We start from the raw sequence: 14,320 nt of genomic DNA on the forward strand, positions 1-14,320 counted from the left end.
CTGTCCTTCCCCTGCAGAGTCACAATGCAGGTCCTTCTAGAATTCCAGTGTCTCAGAGTTAGGCCAAACTTTAGAGAGTTTCATAGCTAACATGTCATTGACAGGGCAACCGAGGCCTTAAGAAGGGAAGAGAGTTGCCCAAGGTCACACAATGAGATGGAGTTTCTGGGGAGGTTCAGCCAATCAATCAGCAAATATTTACAGAGCACCCCTATGTGCCAGGCCCTATTGTAGATGCTGGGGCTACATCAGAGACCAAAACAGGAAAGATCCCTGCCCTCATGGATTTCCATTCTAGTGAGGAAAGAAACGCAATAAATGCAACAATTAAGTCATATGATATGTTAGAAGAGGATACATACTATAGAAAACAGTAGATAAGGGGTAGATAAGGGTGCTTGTGCTCAAGCAGATGGCAATTTTAAATAGCGTGGTCAGGATAGGCCTCACTGAGCAGAGACAGGAAGCGTATCTGGAGGGAAGGAGTTCCAAGCAGAGATACCAGCCAGTGCAAAGGCCTGAATGGGAGCATGCCTGTTGGGTTGAGCTTAGGAATCCCTTACCTGGCCGGCCGTTTCAGTTCCCTAGCCATCCTGGGCATTTGCTGGGAAGAAGGCCATTTGGGACCTTTTTTGGTTAACCAGGGTAAAGTATCAGCTCGTGTTAAAACAAAGGCTCTGAATTTCCCCCCTCAACTCCGTGAACACTATGGCAGATACTGTCCTGGATGCTGAAGGCATAAAGATGAAGGCAGGGAGCTGGCTTTCGGCAGGCTACTCACATAGGCTCTTGTTCCCAGGAGCTCATGTGCTCACACCGATGGACACGCAAGGTCTGCACTGATGATACCTCCTTGTACATGCCATTATCCTGTACACACACGGTCTTACATGGTCTCAGTTTCCCTGCTGCCCACAACCTCATACACTCAGCCTCAAGTGCCACATGTTATTCTGTGCTTTAACACTCAGACAGCCTTGCATACTTAGAACATCTCACATCCCCATGATGTCACCTCCACAGGAACTTGGGCGCTTAGCCCACCTTGCACGCTATGATGACTACGTGCATGCATTTAACCTCACACATAGATAGATGTACCTGCTCCCACAAGTCCGCACGCTTTGAACCTCTACTGGTTTTGCACCCTCACTCAATTTTGCCTTTCCTTTCATACGCAAGACCTCAAACACTCGCATGACCTTACGTTACATCTCATTACATCACACTCATGTGATCTCGGTCACCCTCTGCGCACACACTGCCTCGCACACTCATGATCTGACAGCCTTCCAGGACCCTGCACAATCCCACAAATGCAAATATTCACACTACGGCACAAACTCACTGTCTTGCCCACTCATGCTCTTGCACAATCTGTGCACTCGTTCAAATTCACACTCACCGAACCTCATCTGCTCGGGCAACTTCGCACTTTAAAACTGACTCACTCCGCCTGGCACACTCGTGACCTTGCTGTGCTCCTACCAACAGAAATATTCACACCATCCCGCAGACTCCTTTTGGCCACTCACTCGTTTAACCGCACGCACTCCGGGGCCTCGCCCGCTCACGCAGCGTCACACGCTGACGCCCACTCGCGCGACCTCACTGTGGCCGCCGGGAATAGTCCCGCCACTGCGCTGCGCAGAGGGCGGTCGCACTTCTGTCCTCGCACCCTCACGGACCACGCGCCCCCTCCCCCCGCGTCGCCCGCCCTCCCACCCGCGCGCTTGTCGCCCCAGCCCGCCTCGCCCCGCGCCCGCAGGGCCCTCCCAGCCGCCCACTGACGCGCCCTCTCCTCGCCCGCAGGGACCTACCAGGGCCAGTTCACCAACGGCATGCGCCACGGCTACGGCGTGCGCCAGAGCGTGCCCTACGGGATGGCCGTGGTGGTGCGCTCGCCGCTGCGCACGTCGCTCTCGTCCCTGCGCAGCGAGCACAGCAACGGCACGGTGGCCCCGGACTCGCCCGCGTCGCCCGCCCCCGACGGCCCGACGCCGCCCCCGGCCGCCATCCCGCGCGGCGGCTTCGCGCTCAGCCTGCTGGCCAACGCCGAGGCGGCGCGGGCGCCCAAGGGCGGCGGCCTCTTCCAGCGGGGCGCGCTGCTGGGCCGGCTGAGGCGCGCGGAGTCGCGCACGTCGCTGGGCAGCCAGCGCAGCCGCGTCAGCTTCCTCAAGAGCGACCTCAGCTCCGGCGCCAGCGACGCCGCGTCCACCGCCAGCCTGGGCGAGGGCGCGGAGGGCGCCGACGAGGCCGCGCCCTTCGAGGCCGACATCGACGCCACCACCACCGAGACCTACATGGGCGAGTGGAAGAACGACAAGCGCTCGGGCTTCGGCGTGAGCGAGCGCTCCAGCGGCCTCCGCTACGAGGGCGAGTGGCTGGACAACCTGCGCCACGGCTACGGCTGCACCACGCTGCCCGACGGCCACCGCGAGGAGGGCAAGTACCGCCACAACGTGCTGGTCAAGGGCACCAAGCGCCGCGTGCTGCCGCTCAAGAGCAGCAAGGTCCGCCAGAAGGTGGAGCACAGCGTGGAGGGCGCCCAGCGCGCCGCCGCCATCGCGCGCCAGAAGGCCGAGATCGCCGCCTCCAGGTAGGCCCCCGGGGGCTGGGCGCAGGCGGGGTGGGCCCCCGCCGGGGAAGGGGGTCCCGGGGGCAGGGCGACCCTGGAGGCCCAGTCTCCAAGGCTGTTCTGCTTCTTTCACCGTCAGGGCTTCTCCCCGACCTTTAGAGAGTTAACTGGAGGTGCTTCTGGTCCCCTGTCCATCCACCCATTCATCCAACCCTCCATTCAGTAACCCTTCCGTTCATCCAGCCTTTCTGAGAGCCACCTGGACGACCATCTCTTCACCCCAACCACCCACTCCACTTTCTGATTACACATTCAACCCCCAGCCACCCGTCCAGCCACCCAGTCATCCATTCATTCTCCCAGCCCCTTCATTCACCTAACTTCTCCACTACCCGCCTGAACGACTCCTCCATTAGGCCAACCACCTCCAGTCACTCAGCCTCTCTAACATCTACCTGGACAACCACCCACCCACCCAACCACTTCCTCCTCCACCCCCACCCACCCATCCAACTTTCTATCCTTTTACCCACCCAACCCTCTAATCATCCACCTGTCCACCCAACCGCCTAGACACCCGCCCATTCAACCACCCATCCACCCCTTATTCACCAGCCACCCATGTTCACTCACCTACTACTTCTGTCCGCCAAGCCACCCATCTTTTGATTTATTATTATTATTATTATTATTATTATTATTTTAATTTACATCCAAGTTAGCATGCAGTACAATAATGATTTCAGGAATCGAATCCAGTGATTCATCCCCTATGTATAACACTCAGTGCTCATCCCAACAGGTGTCTTCCTTAGTGCCCCTTACCCATTTAGCCCATCCCCCCCCCCACAACCCCTCCAGCAACCCTCTGCCAGCCTGGCAACCCTCAGTTTGTTTTCTGTACTTAAGAGTCTCTTAATGTATTTTTGCTTCCCTTCCCTTATGTTCATCGGTTTTATATTTTAAGTTCCTCATATGAGTGAAGTCATCTGATATTTGTCCTTCTCTGACTAATTTCACTTAGCATAATACCCTCTAGTTCCATCCATGTAGTTGCAAATGGCAAGATTTCAATTTTTTTGATCTCTGAGTAATATTCCAGTGTGTGTGTGTGTGTGTGTGTGTGTGTGTGTATACACACACACACACACACACACACACACATATATATATATATATATATATATATATATATATATATACACACACCATCTCTTCTTTATCCATTCATCCATCGATGGACATTTGGGCTTGTTCCATACTTTGGCTATTGTTGATAGTGCTGCTATAAATGTTGGAGTGCATGTGCCCCTTCAAAACAGCACACCTGTATGCCTTGGATAAATACCTAGTAGTGCAATCGCTGGGTCTTAGGGTAGTTCTATTTTTAATTTTTTGAGGAAACTCCACACTGTTTTCCAGAGTGGCGGCACCAGTTTGCATTCCCACCAGCAGTGCCAACAGGTTCCTCTTTCTCTGCATCCTCGCCAACATCTGTTGCTGCCTGAGTTGTTAATGTGAGCCATTCTGACAGGTGTGAGATGGTATCTCATTGTGGGTTTGATTTGTATTTATTTCCCTGATGATGAGTGATGTTGAGCATTTTTTCCTGTGTCTGTTAGCCATCTGGAGGTCTTCTTTGGAAAAGTGTCTGTTCATGTCTTTTTCCCATTTCTTCACTGGATTATTTGTTTTTTGGGTGTTGAGTTTGATAAGTTCTTTATAGATTTTGGATACTAACCCTTTACTTGGTATGTCATTTGCAGATATCTTCTCCCATTCTGTTGGTTGCCTTTTGGTTTCGCTGACTGTTTCCTTTGCTGTGCAGAAGCTTTTTATTTTGATGAGGTCCCAATAGTTCATTTTCGCTTTTGTCTTCCTTACCTCCGGAGATGTATTGGGTAAGAAGTTGCTGCGGCTGGCAGAGTCAAAGAGGGTGTGCCAACTTTCTCCTCTAGGATTTCTCTAGCAATCCTCTAGGATTCCTGTCTTACGTTTGGGTCTTTCATCCATTTTGAGTTTCTTTTTGTGTGTAGTGTAAGAAAGTGGTCCAGGTTCATTTTTCTGCATGCCACTGTCCAGTTTTCCCAGCACCATTTGCTGAAGAGACTGTCTGTATTCCGCAGGATATTCTCCCGCTTTGTCAAAGATTAGTTTGCCAGACGTTTGTGGGTCCATTTCTGCACCAAGCCACCCATGTTAACATCCATCCATGCATTCATTCACCTAGCCACCTCCGTTCCCCAAATCTCCTCCATTTATCCAACCACCCCCATCACCCAGCCTTGCTTCCATCCACTGAAACAACGTCCAGTCCCACCCACCTACCCAGTCACGCAAGCACCCATCTATCATCTGTCTATCCGACCCCCTCCAGTGTCCAACTGTAACTTCCACTCACTCAGCTGCTATCACCCATCCATCTACCAGCCCTGTCCAGGCACCTTCCTATCCATTCAGCAACCACCCTTTCATTCACGTTCAGATCCCTCCATGTCTTCTCATTGTACTTCGGAAAAGGTTCTAATGTTGTCTTCAAACATTTATAGCTCTTGCTGTGCACATGGCACTATTTTAGTAGTTTATAAATATTGACTCATTTCATTTCCTTAAGGACTTTATAAGATGGGTACTATTTTTATTTACATTTTACAGATCGGCTAAATGAGGCTTAGAGAGATAAAGTGACTTGTTCCAAATCACCCAGGTAGTGAGTGGCCCTTCATAAATCTGGTTCCTACGCTTCTATTTAGCCCCCTTCCCTTCCCTTTGCTTTCCTTCCCTTCCCTTTCCTTCTTTCTTTTGAGAGAGAGAGAAAGCGTGTGAGCGGGGGAGGGGCAGAGAGAGGGAGACAGAGGATCAGAAGCAGGCTCCTCTCGCTGTCAGCGCAGAGCCAGACCGTGGGGCTCGGACCCACGAACCACAAGATCATGACCTGAACTGAAATCAGGAGTCGGACGCTTAACCGACTGAGCCACCGAGGCGCCCCATCTTGTTGCCCATCTAATTCCTACTCTTCCCTCAGGTCAAGCCTGACTCCCTTAGAGGACTGATGAAACCCAGTCCCTGTCACTTAACTGCATGGACGTTTTCTTAGAACATCTTGCAGTTGCAGCTATATGCTGCTCATGGGATTTGTTTTTAGCCTACCACTTATAAAGGGCTCCTTATGGGCCGGTCACTGTTCTGAGACCTTTACTTAACTGAGACCTTATATTAACTCACTTAACCTTTGTAACATCTCTAAAAGGTAGGTACTGTTATTATTGCCGTCTCACAAATGTGGAGTGAGCTGCAGGGACATCAGCGGGTGTGACAGGACAGTGGTGAAAAGCATTCGCCTGTCCTGGTGCCCATGACAATCCTGCTGGTGGCTCTAAATGGCCTGGGCTGGAGGCTGTGGCTCTTTGGTCTTCAGGGTTAAGCCAACCTAAGACCAAATCCCGGATCTATCCTCTGTCAGCTGAGAGCTGGGCGGATCAGTTTGCCTGTCCCAGCTTGAGTTTCCCCACCTGTGGTACTGCTATTTCTTTGTTGTATGTTCTCGGCCAAGTCCGTTTTCTTCTTCAACCTCCATTGTGTCATCTATAAAAATAAGGTTAGTCTGAGGCTTAACAAAGACAGTGCAGGTCCTGTGGTTTACAGTCCTGTCATGGGGCGAGTTCTCCTGGAAGCCGAATTTGAGGTGGAGATCAGGGTACAGCAAGTTTATGGGGAGGACTCAGGATCAATATTTCTGGGGAAGGGAAGGAAGCTGGATTGGGCAGGAGATGCTGGGCTGCAGTGCAGTCCCTACAAAGGCCTCAGCCAACCACGAGGGGTACGCTGCTGTGGAGACGACCTTCAGAGCTGTCCCTAATTGAGGTGAGGTTGCTGGATCTTTACACCCTCTGCGTTGGGTGCAGCTACCTTCCAGAAAGGGGTGTGAGGGGCACCTGGGTGGCTCAGGCGGTTAAGCATCCAACTTTGGCTCAGGTCATGACCTCACAGTTTGTGGGTTCAAGCCCCGCATCGGGCTCTTTGCTGACAGCTCAGAGCCTGGAGCCCGCTTCGGATTCTGTGTGTGTGTGTCTCTCTCTCTCTGCCTCTCCCCCACTCACACTCTGTCTCTCTCTCTCTCAAAAATAAACAAACATTAAAAAAAGAAAGAAAGAAAGGGGTGTGAGCTGGGGCTGGACGGTTTTGTTCAGCCAAGGGCAATCCCTGGACAGGGCTGACAGCCGGTATCATCTGAGTGGCCGAGGGGAGGAGGAGAGGAGAAATAAGTCCTTCAGTCCCGAAGGAGAAACTGGGTGGCGCATCACAGTATCTGCTACAGTGTGGGACACCCAGCAAGGGCTCAGTAAGCATTACTATTCACTGTCGTCATTTAGTGAATTCATTATACAGATGTGGAAACTGAGGCCCAGGAAGGAACATAATATGCCGGAGACCGCCTGGCAAGCAAATGAGAGAACGGAAGGCTTCAGCCCCGACGTTTCTGATTCTAAAAAGCTTTAAACAACACGTCTTGCTATCTCTGAACTTTGTGAACTTTAAATTGCTGTGAATGTGTGAGCAGTTAGTAGCATTAAGACAGAAAGATGGTATTTTTAAATCTTAAGAAAAGTACCCATACTCTCTCCCCAGTTTCCCTAGCGTTAAGTTCTTACATTATCATGATACATTGGTCAAAGCCAACACTGGTACTTTACTATTTATTAAACTCTAGACTTCGTTTGAATTGTACTGGTTTTTCCACTGTTGTCCGTTTCCTGTTCCTGGGTTCCATCCGGTGTCCAGCATTGCCATTGTTGTGTCTCTTTAGTCTTCTCTGGTCTGGGACAGGTTTTCAGCCTTCCTTTGTTTTTTACGACCTTGACAGTTTTGAGAACTACCAGCCGGGTGTTTTGTAGAATGTCCCTCAGTTTGATGCTTGTCTCATCGTTAGACGGAGGTTATGGGTTTCGGGGAATAAGAATATAGAGGTGAGGTGTCCTTATCACATCATATCAGGACACATGGTCTCAACATGACTTGTCACAGATGATGTTAACCTTGATCACCTGGTGTCTGCCAGATTACCATTTCCTCCTTCCCGTACTCTGTTCTTTGGAATGCAGACACTAGGTTCAGTCCACACCTCAGAGGGAGAAAGTTCTGGAATGAAGCTCCAGAGGGAGGAGTATCAACATACATTAGCTGGAATTCTTCTGGAAGGAAGATCTGTCCCTTCCTCCAAAGGGAACATTTTAAATTATTACGCCAAGTGTGTATTGTTATGGCAGGCATAAACCAGCACTGTCCTGGGCCACCCTGGGACGTGGCAGAGCTCACAATAGGTAAGAGCTTGGGCTCTTGATTTGGGAGATCATGAGTTAGAGTTCTTGCTCCTCTACTGCAGAGCTGTGTGACTTTGCCCAGATTGCTTCGCCACTCTGAATGCCAGATCTTCTTCCCTCCTAGAGTAGTTTTGAGCAGTAGATGAGCTAATGCCTAGAAAACGTCTGGTGCAGAGAAGCCAGGAGCCAAAGCAGTCATGGTCATCATCTAACATGTTTGGTTTGGAAGGTGAGGAAATGGAAGCTGGGGAAGAAGGAGGGGATTCCCCTGAGCTCTTCCCTGCTGGGGGCAAAATCTCGCCGTCTCTGCCCCCCTTGCTTTCCCTGACCTCCTTGTCCTTTCTGCCAAGTCCTGTGCCCTTGAATGTGACGAGCTCCGTTGGAGCTGCCAAGCCTAGAACTGGGAACTGAGTCTTGGGAGTGAGAAGGTAGTATTTGGCTTCTTCTACAAGGTCTGCCAGGAGGGGAGCACAGGGAAGATTTGGATTCCTCGTGGGTCTAGGGAACACATTCTGTATGCCTACGGGGCTGTTGCCATGTGGGGGGCAGCTCCCTGGCTCCGTTTTAAGCTCAGACTGAATTTCCAATTAAGGGAATCTTTGGGTTAGGAGGGAAAGCAGGGTTGTCTCCCTCATAGGGGTTTTGGTGAGTAATCGAGCTTCAGAGCAACAGGGAGCATCCCCAGCGGCCACCAGACTCCTTGGTCCAGGCAGACCTGGGTTTTCTCTCTGTTGTGGCCTCAAGTTCCTGGTCCTGGGCTTCCATGGATCTTGTCAGCTCAGATTCTAGGATTAGGGTAGCTTTTCCAGGGGGAAGAGAGAAATTGGAGAAAGCATGTCCCCCTAAAATGGGCTATGGACTGAAAAATATTCTAGACCTGCAGTCACCAATAGGGTAGTCTCTCGGTGGCTGCTGAGCTCTTGAAATGGGGCCGATCTGAACTGAGATGTGCTGTTAAGGGAGAAATGCACTTACTGGGTTTTGGAGACTTAGCAAGAAAAAAAGTATAAAATAATTTTATATTGATTTTTCATGTTGATTGCATGTTGAAGTGATTCTTTAGATATATTGGGCTGGGTAGAATGTATCATTATATTATTATTAAGTTAATAATGTTAGTAACATAATTATTAAATCAATTTCATCTGTGTCATTTTACTTTTTTGAATGTGGCTGTTAGAAAATTTAAAAATTACATATGTGATTCACATTGTATTTTTATTGGACAGTTTTGCTCTAGACCCATCCAGGGCTCCAGGAGATAGTCCAACCCCTTCCCTGACCAGATGGGAGAGTCGCAATAAGAAAGGGACAAAGAAATACCTGTGGCCACTAAGTGGTCGAGGGGGAACTAGCCTCAGGTCTTCTGATTCTGTGGCTAAAAACTTAAAAAAAAATTTTTTTTAATGTTTACTTATTTTTGAGAGAGAGACAGAGCGTGAGTGGGGGAGGGGCAGAGACAGAGACAGAGACAGAGACCGAATCCAATGCAGTCTCCAGGCTCTGAGTTGTCAGCACAGAGCCTGTCATGGGGCTTGAACCCATGAACAGTGAGATCATGACTTGAGCCGAAGTCGGGTACTTAACCGACTGAGCCTCCCAGGAGCCACTAAAAATTCTTTTTGTAATGCCTTTTAAGGTTATAGATCCTGGTGGAGGGAAGCTGGATGTTTGGGGAGTGCCTGAATGTTTCTGGTTGTCATGCCAACTCTGTGATGATAAATGGCTCCCTTCCATAAGGAGCACAGGGAGTGAGGGGTTAAGAGTGCTGCTTTGGTCTTGTGTTTTGCTTGCTTTATCTTATCTTATCTCCAGACTTCAGTTCTCTCATCTCTAAAAGGAAAATAATGATACTACCTTAAGTCAGAGACTGCACGTGAAGCACTCAGCACAGGACTGGAAGAGGAAGAGCCCAGTAAATGTTAGCTGCTTGGTCATCGTAGTATTCTTGTTCTCGTTCCTGCTCTTGTGTCCCTAGGGCAGAGCCAGGGGCTGGCCCTGCAGGAGTTCTCAGCTGCCGCAGGGTGTGAGGTTTGGAACACCTCAGGTTTTGTGCAGGATGGCATCAGTGTGGCCCTGAGGACAGGACCTGCTGAGTGGGCCTGTCTTCTGCTCCTCTGCTCCCCGCCCCCACATCTCCTCCCTGGACTGGCCCTGGAAGTTCCCCAGTTGAGTGTAAGGTTAGACCTGGTTTGCAGGTTCCTGGGAGGCGATGTGTCGGGTGAGCAGGAGCGTGTGTGTTATGGTGGCTAAGAGTTCGGACTGTGATGTTGAATGGACCCAGGTTTGAATCTGGGTTCAGCTTCCTATAAGCAGTGTGACCCTAGGCAAATTACCTCACCTCTCTGAAACTCACATTCCTCTTCAGTCAAGTGAGAATTAAATTGAATCCGTCTTCAAAGTGTTGTTGAAGAGAATAAAAAAGAAAAAAGTAGCCCACATAAAGGGCCTATGTGTTGAAGGCGTGCAAGGTAGTATAAGCTTTACTGTGAATCATGCATCATTCTGTACTAATCTAAGCGTCTTCCCTGAGAATGAAATTGCCCCGAGGGAAAGCCCCATCTTCTGTCACAGTCCTTACAACTGTGTTTCCCAAACTTGCCCCTTGTGCATGCCACCATCCCATTTCTTGGTACATCCCATCCCCTTTCTACTTACTTTCTTAATATCTTTCTTTAAATCAAGTTACTTAAAAGTACTTATATATGCTTATTGAAAAGGAAGGCTTTCTAATCACTGTTGAAAATGGAAAACCAATATCATGTTCTGAAACAGAGGTCAAACTGTTACTACCAAAGGTGCTTAAACCGGAAGTCTGCTCTCTTTTTGTTAAAGAGAGACATTGGCGAGAGATTGACAGGTGTGAAAGACCTATATGCGCCTGGCCAAGGTTTGTCCTAGACCAACAAGCCACATGGGTCTGGCCCTGTTTCCGGCTGGGGCTTTGCACCTGCCAACCCTCATTTCCAGAACCACCAGGGTATGCAGACCCAGGGGGAAGAGGGCCTGGCCTTGGACCAGGTCTAAGGGAGGATGTTGGCAATTTGTTTATTTCATTTTTATTTGACAAACATCCATGCAGTCCTTATTTCTGAGAGCCAGGCAGGATCCTAAGTACCTTATGTGTGTTAACTTAGTTAATCCGCAAAACAACCCTATGAAGAAGGTACTATTTTACCACTTTACAGATGAGGAAACTGAGGCACAGACAGGTTAAGTATCTTAAATATAGTCATTCAGCTGAGTAATGGCAGAACTGGGAACTGACACCCCAGAACCAGAAGACCTGGTTCTAGAATGCTCTTAACTGTTATCTGACCTTTGGCAGGTTTTCTTTCACATACTGATTAGCACTTACTCTTTGCCAGGTTTGTGCTGGGGCACAGGGCACCCAGTGGACCAGTGTGGTCAGCATCCTCTGGGGACTCATAGCTTAGTGGCAAAGACAGACAGGGCTTCAGCACAGCCCATGGTGGGTTGGAGGGAGGTCCAAGGAAAGAACTGCCCCGGGGGTGGTCTGGGAAAGCTCCCTGCAGGTGGTGGGTGACTCTGGCTAGGAGTTTGCCGGATGGAGAAGAGGGAGAGAAAGGTCGCTTCAGGTAGAGGCACGGAGGTGGGAACGTGTGTGGTGTATTTTGGGAGCAGTGAGTCATGGGGAGCTGGAGCGGGGGGGGGAATAGACTGGAGATAAGGCTGGGAAGGCAGCCGAGGGCCAGGGTAGGACGGGCTGTGAATGCCAGCTTGAGGAGTGTCAGACGTGCGGTGTGCGGGCACTGCTCTAGGTGCCCAGCTGAATTCACTCATCTCATGCTAATGGTGGCACATGGAGATTTCTTTAACATGCTTCAAGTCACACAGCCAGTAAGTGCTGGGGCGGAGATTCTGGCCCCAGCGTCTGCATCGTCCTCCACCATACTACCATTTCACATACCGCGAACTTCTCTCTCCTTTTTCTTTTTTCCTTTTCTTTTTTTACATTGCTCAGAACAACATACTTGTTAAAATTAAATGATATTCAGGGGCGCCTGGGTGGCGCAGTCGGTTAAGCGTCCGACTTCAGCCAGGTCACGATCTCGCGGTCCGTGAGTTCGAGCCCCGCGTCAGGCTCTGGGCTGATGGCTCAGAGCCTGGAGCCTGTTTCCGATTCTGTGTCTCCCTCTCTCTCTGCTCCTCCCCCGTTCATGCTCTGTCTCTCTCTCTGTCCCAAAAATAAATAAACGTTGAAAAAAAATTAAAAAAAAATTAAATGATATTCAGAATAATAAAAGATAAAAAAGGAATCAAACCCCTCTCCTACTTCTGTCTCAGCCACACCTCCGGCGTGACCATTGTTAAGCGTTCACTTACAGCCCTCTTCCTCTTACCTATTCTGAGTTTATTGTTTTCTTTTGCAACGAGGATTACCTCTATAATGGTCTTTAGCTTGCTTTTTTTGGCTTCATGTGTTTTGAGGGTTTTTTTTTTTCTATCTTCTACACATAAATCTTCCCTGTTCTTAACAGTTGCTTACTATTCCGTAGTTTGGAAATACCATGATTTATTTAACCAGATCTCTCTTGAGGGACATTGAAACCATTTCACACTTTCACACTGACAAAAAAGGCTGTAGTGAACCTGCTTGGACACATACTCTTGCTCACAGAAGAGTAGGCTGGCGAAAGGGAAGGCTTAGCCCGTTCCCGTATTCCATCAGGGACATTCGACCGTCCTTGGAATGCATGGGAAATATGATGCCAGCTAACCCGGGTCTTTGCAAGGAACTGAACTCTTGGCATTCACTGTCAAAATGTGAATATGGTGGTCTCTCTCCTCCAGTACTCAAGGATTTACACAAACAAGCGAAATCCAAACCATTCCTGTCTAATGTCCCCCCCCCCCATATCTGTTCAATAGATATTTAAGAATAATTGTTGGATTGTTAGCCTGCTGGCATGCCCCCCACGTCTCTGCCTGTCCTTGCTTGCACAGATCTGCACTTATGGGTTACAGTCCCAGAAGCAAAATTGCCAATTCAAAAAGAATGTGCATTTTTATTATTACCAGAGCCCTGGTTAACCTCCTAAGGGGTTGCACCAAATTTATACCCTCCCCCCACCAGTAGTGCTCAGGAGGGCGGTTTTCCTCAAACTCTCACCAACACCATGTATCATCAGTCTTTTGCATCCTTGCCAAATTATTTGAGCACAATCAGGTGTTCCATAAACCCAGTGACCACCATCAACTACCCATGCTCGTAGAGGCAAAAGTTAGCCCTTAGCTTGCCTCTTGAGGTTCCTCCTTGGTCTGGGGTTCCATTGAGGGGGATTAAACTCCCTGCAGAAGGTCTTGAGGATGTTGTAAAGGCCCCTGACACTCGACTCCTGCCCTCCATCACATCCCTCCCTGGAGAATTGCCAGTGGACAAAATCCCTTTGCTCCCAGAGACTGAAGACCGGGGTGAATGGAATGTCCTGAGTTGTCAGAGCTGGACTCCTGTGACATACAAGAGGCAGCTGTGACTCCAAGGCCGGCCTCTGAGCTGAGTGGTCTGGGGAGACAGAAGACCTTACTTGGGCCCCTGGCAGCAAGAAGATGTTCAAACTATGAGGCAGTGTACTTGGGGAAGCCAGACCTTCTAAGCTTGGAGAATGGGAAACCAGAGAAAAGACCCAGTGAGCTCCTATCACTCCTCAGAAAAAGCCTGTCAGAACTGGACTTTAGGGAGAACACAGCCCAATGTGCCCATGTCACAGATGGGGAAACTAAGCTCTGGAAAGGGATAGGCACCCAACCAGGGGCATGCAGTGAACCAGGGGCAGAGGAAAGAGAGAGAGAGAGAGGCATGGCTGGAGGGCTCTGGTGAAATCTCAGTTGACTTCTGGGTCACATTTAACAAATCAACTAGGAAGAAGACAGGGCTCTGGAAGGTGGAAAGGCATAGTTTTCTCTCCCCTACCCTTAGCCCTTATAGCCCTTGCAGTCCCGTTCCAGAACCTTTCCAGCTTGATTTTTTAGCCTCAGTAGCAGAGTCAGAAAACAGGCCCAACAGCCTGCACGTTCAGGAGAAGAATGCTGCTTTCTTTCAATGCAAGTGTTTCCCCACATCCTGTGAAAGGTCCGACCACACGAAGCCAGTGCTTGGCCCCTGACTCTGGCACTTGAGTGGAGCTCCAGCAGCACAGGGGATGTAGAGGGAAGGCAGTGGCTCCAGGGCTCAGCTCAGGGCTGGGCTGCCTGGGTTCTAGTCCTGGACACTGGCTGGCCGCATGGGCTAGTGACTCCCCTGTACCTCCGTTTCTCTAAGATGGGATCCTGAGAGAACCTGCCTCGTGGGCATATGAGAAGTCAGTGCTTGGCACAGATCAGTGCCCTGTTCCCACCACTGTGTGCCAGGCTCTGTGCTGATGCCCTTTATACACACCATCTCATTTAGTCCTTACAG

The 14,320-nt window shown here is 49.8% G+C and overlaps 1 protein-coding gene across 1 annotated transcript in view; it reads left to right on the top strand.

Annotated features, from left to right (window-relative positions):
- JPH2 (junctophilin 2) overlaps window positions 1–14,320 on the top strand; it is a 69,742-nt gene that overhangs the window by 20,778 nt on the left and 34,644 nt on the right. Inside the window, exon 2 of the mRNA XM_043602324.1 lies at window positions 1,813–2,599. Coding sequence (XP_043458259.1) covers window positions 1,813–2,599 — 787 coding nt within the window. The remainder of the gene's footprint in view (window positions 1–1,812; window positions 2,600–14,320) is intronic.

Source organism: Prionailurus bengalensis, chromosome A3 (genome assembly GCF_016509475.1).
Source record: "Prionailurus bengalensis isolate Pbe53 chromosome A3, Fcat_Pben_1.1_paternal_pri, whole genome shotgun sequence".
In the NCBI taxonomy this organism is placed as follows: Eukaryota; Metazoa; Chordata; class Mammalia; order Carnivora; family Felidae; genus Prionailurus; species Prionailurus bengalensis.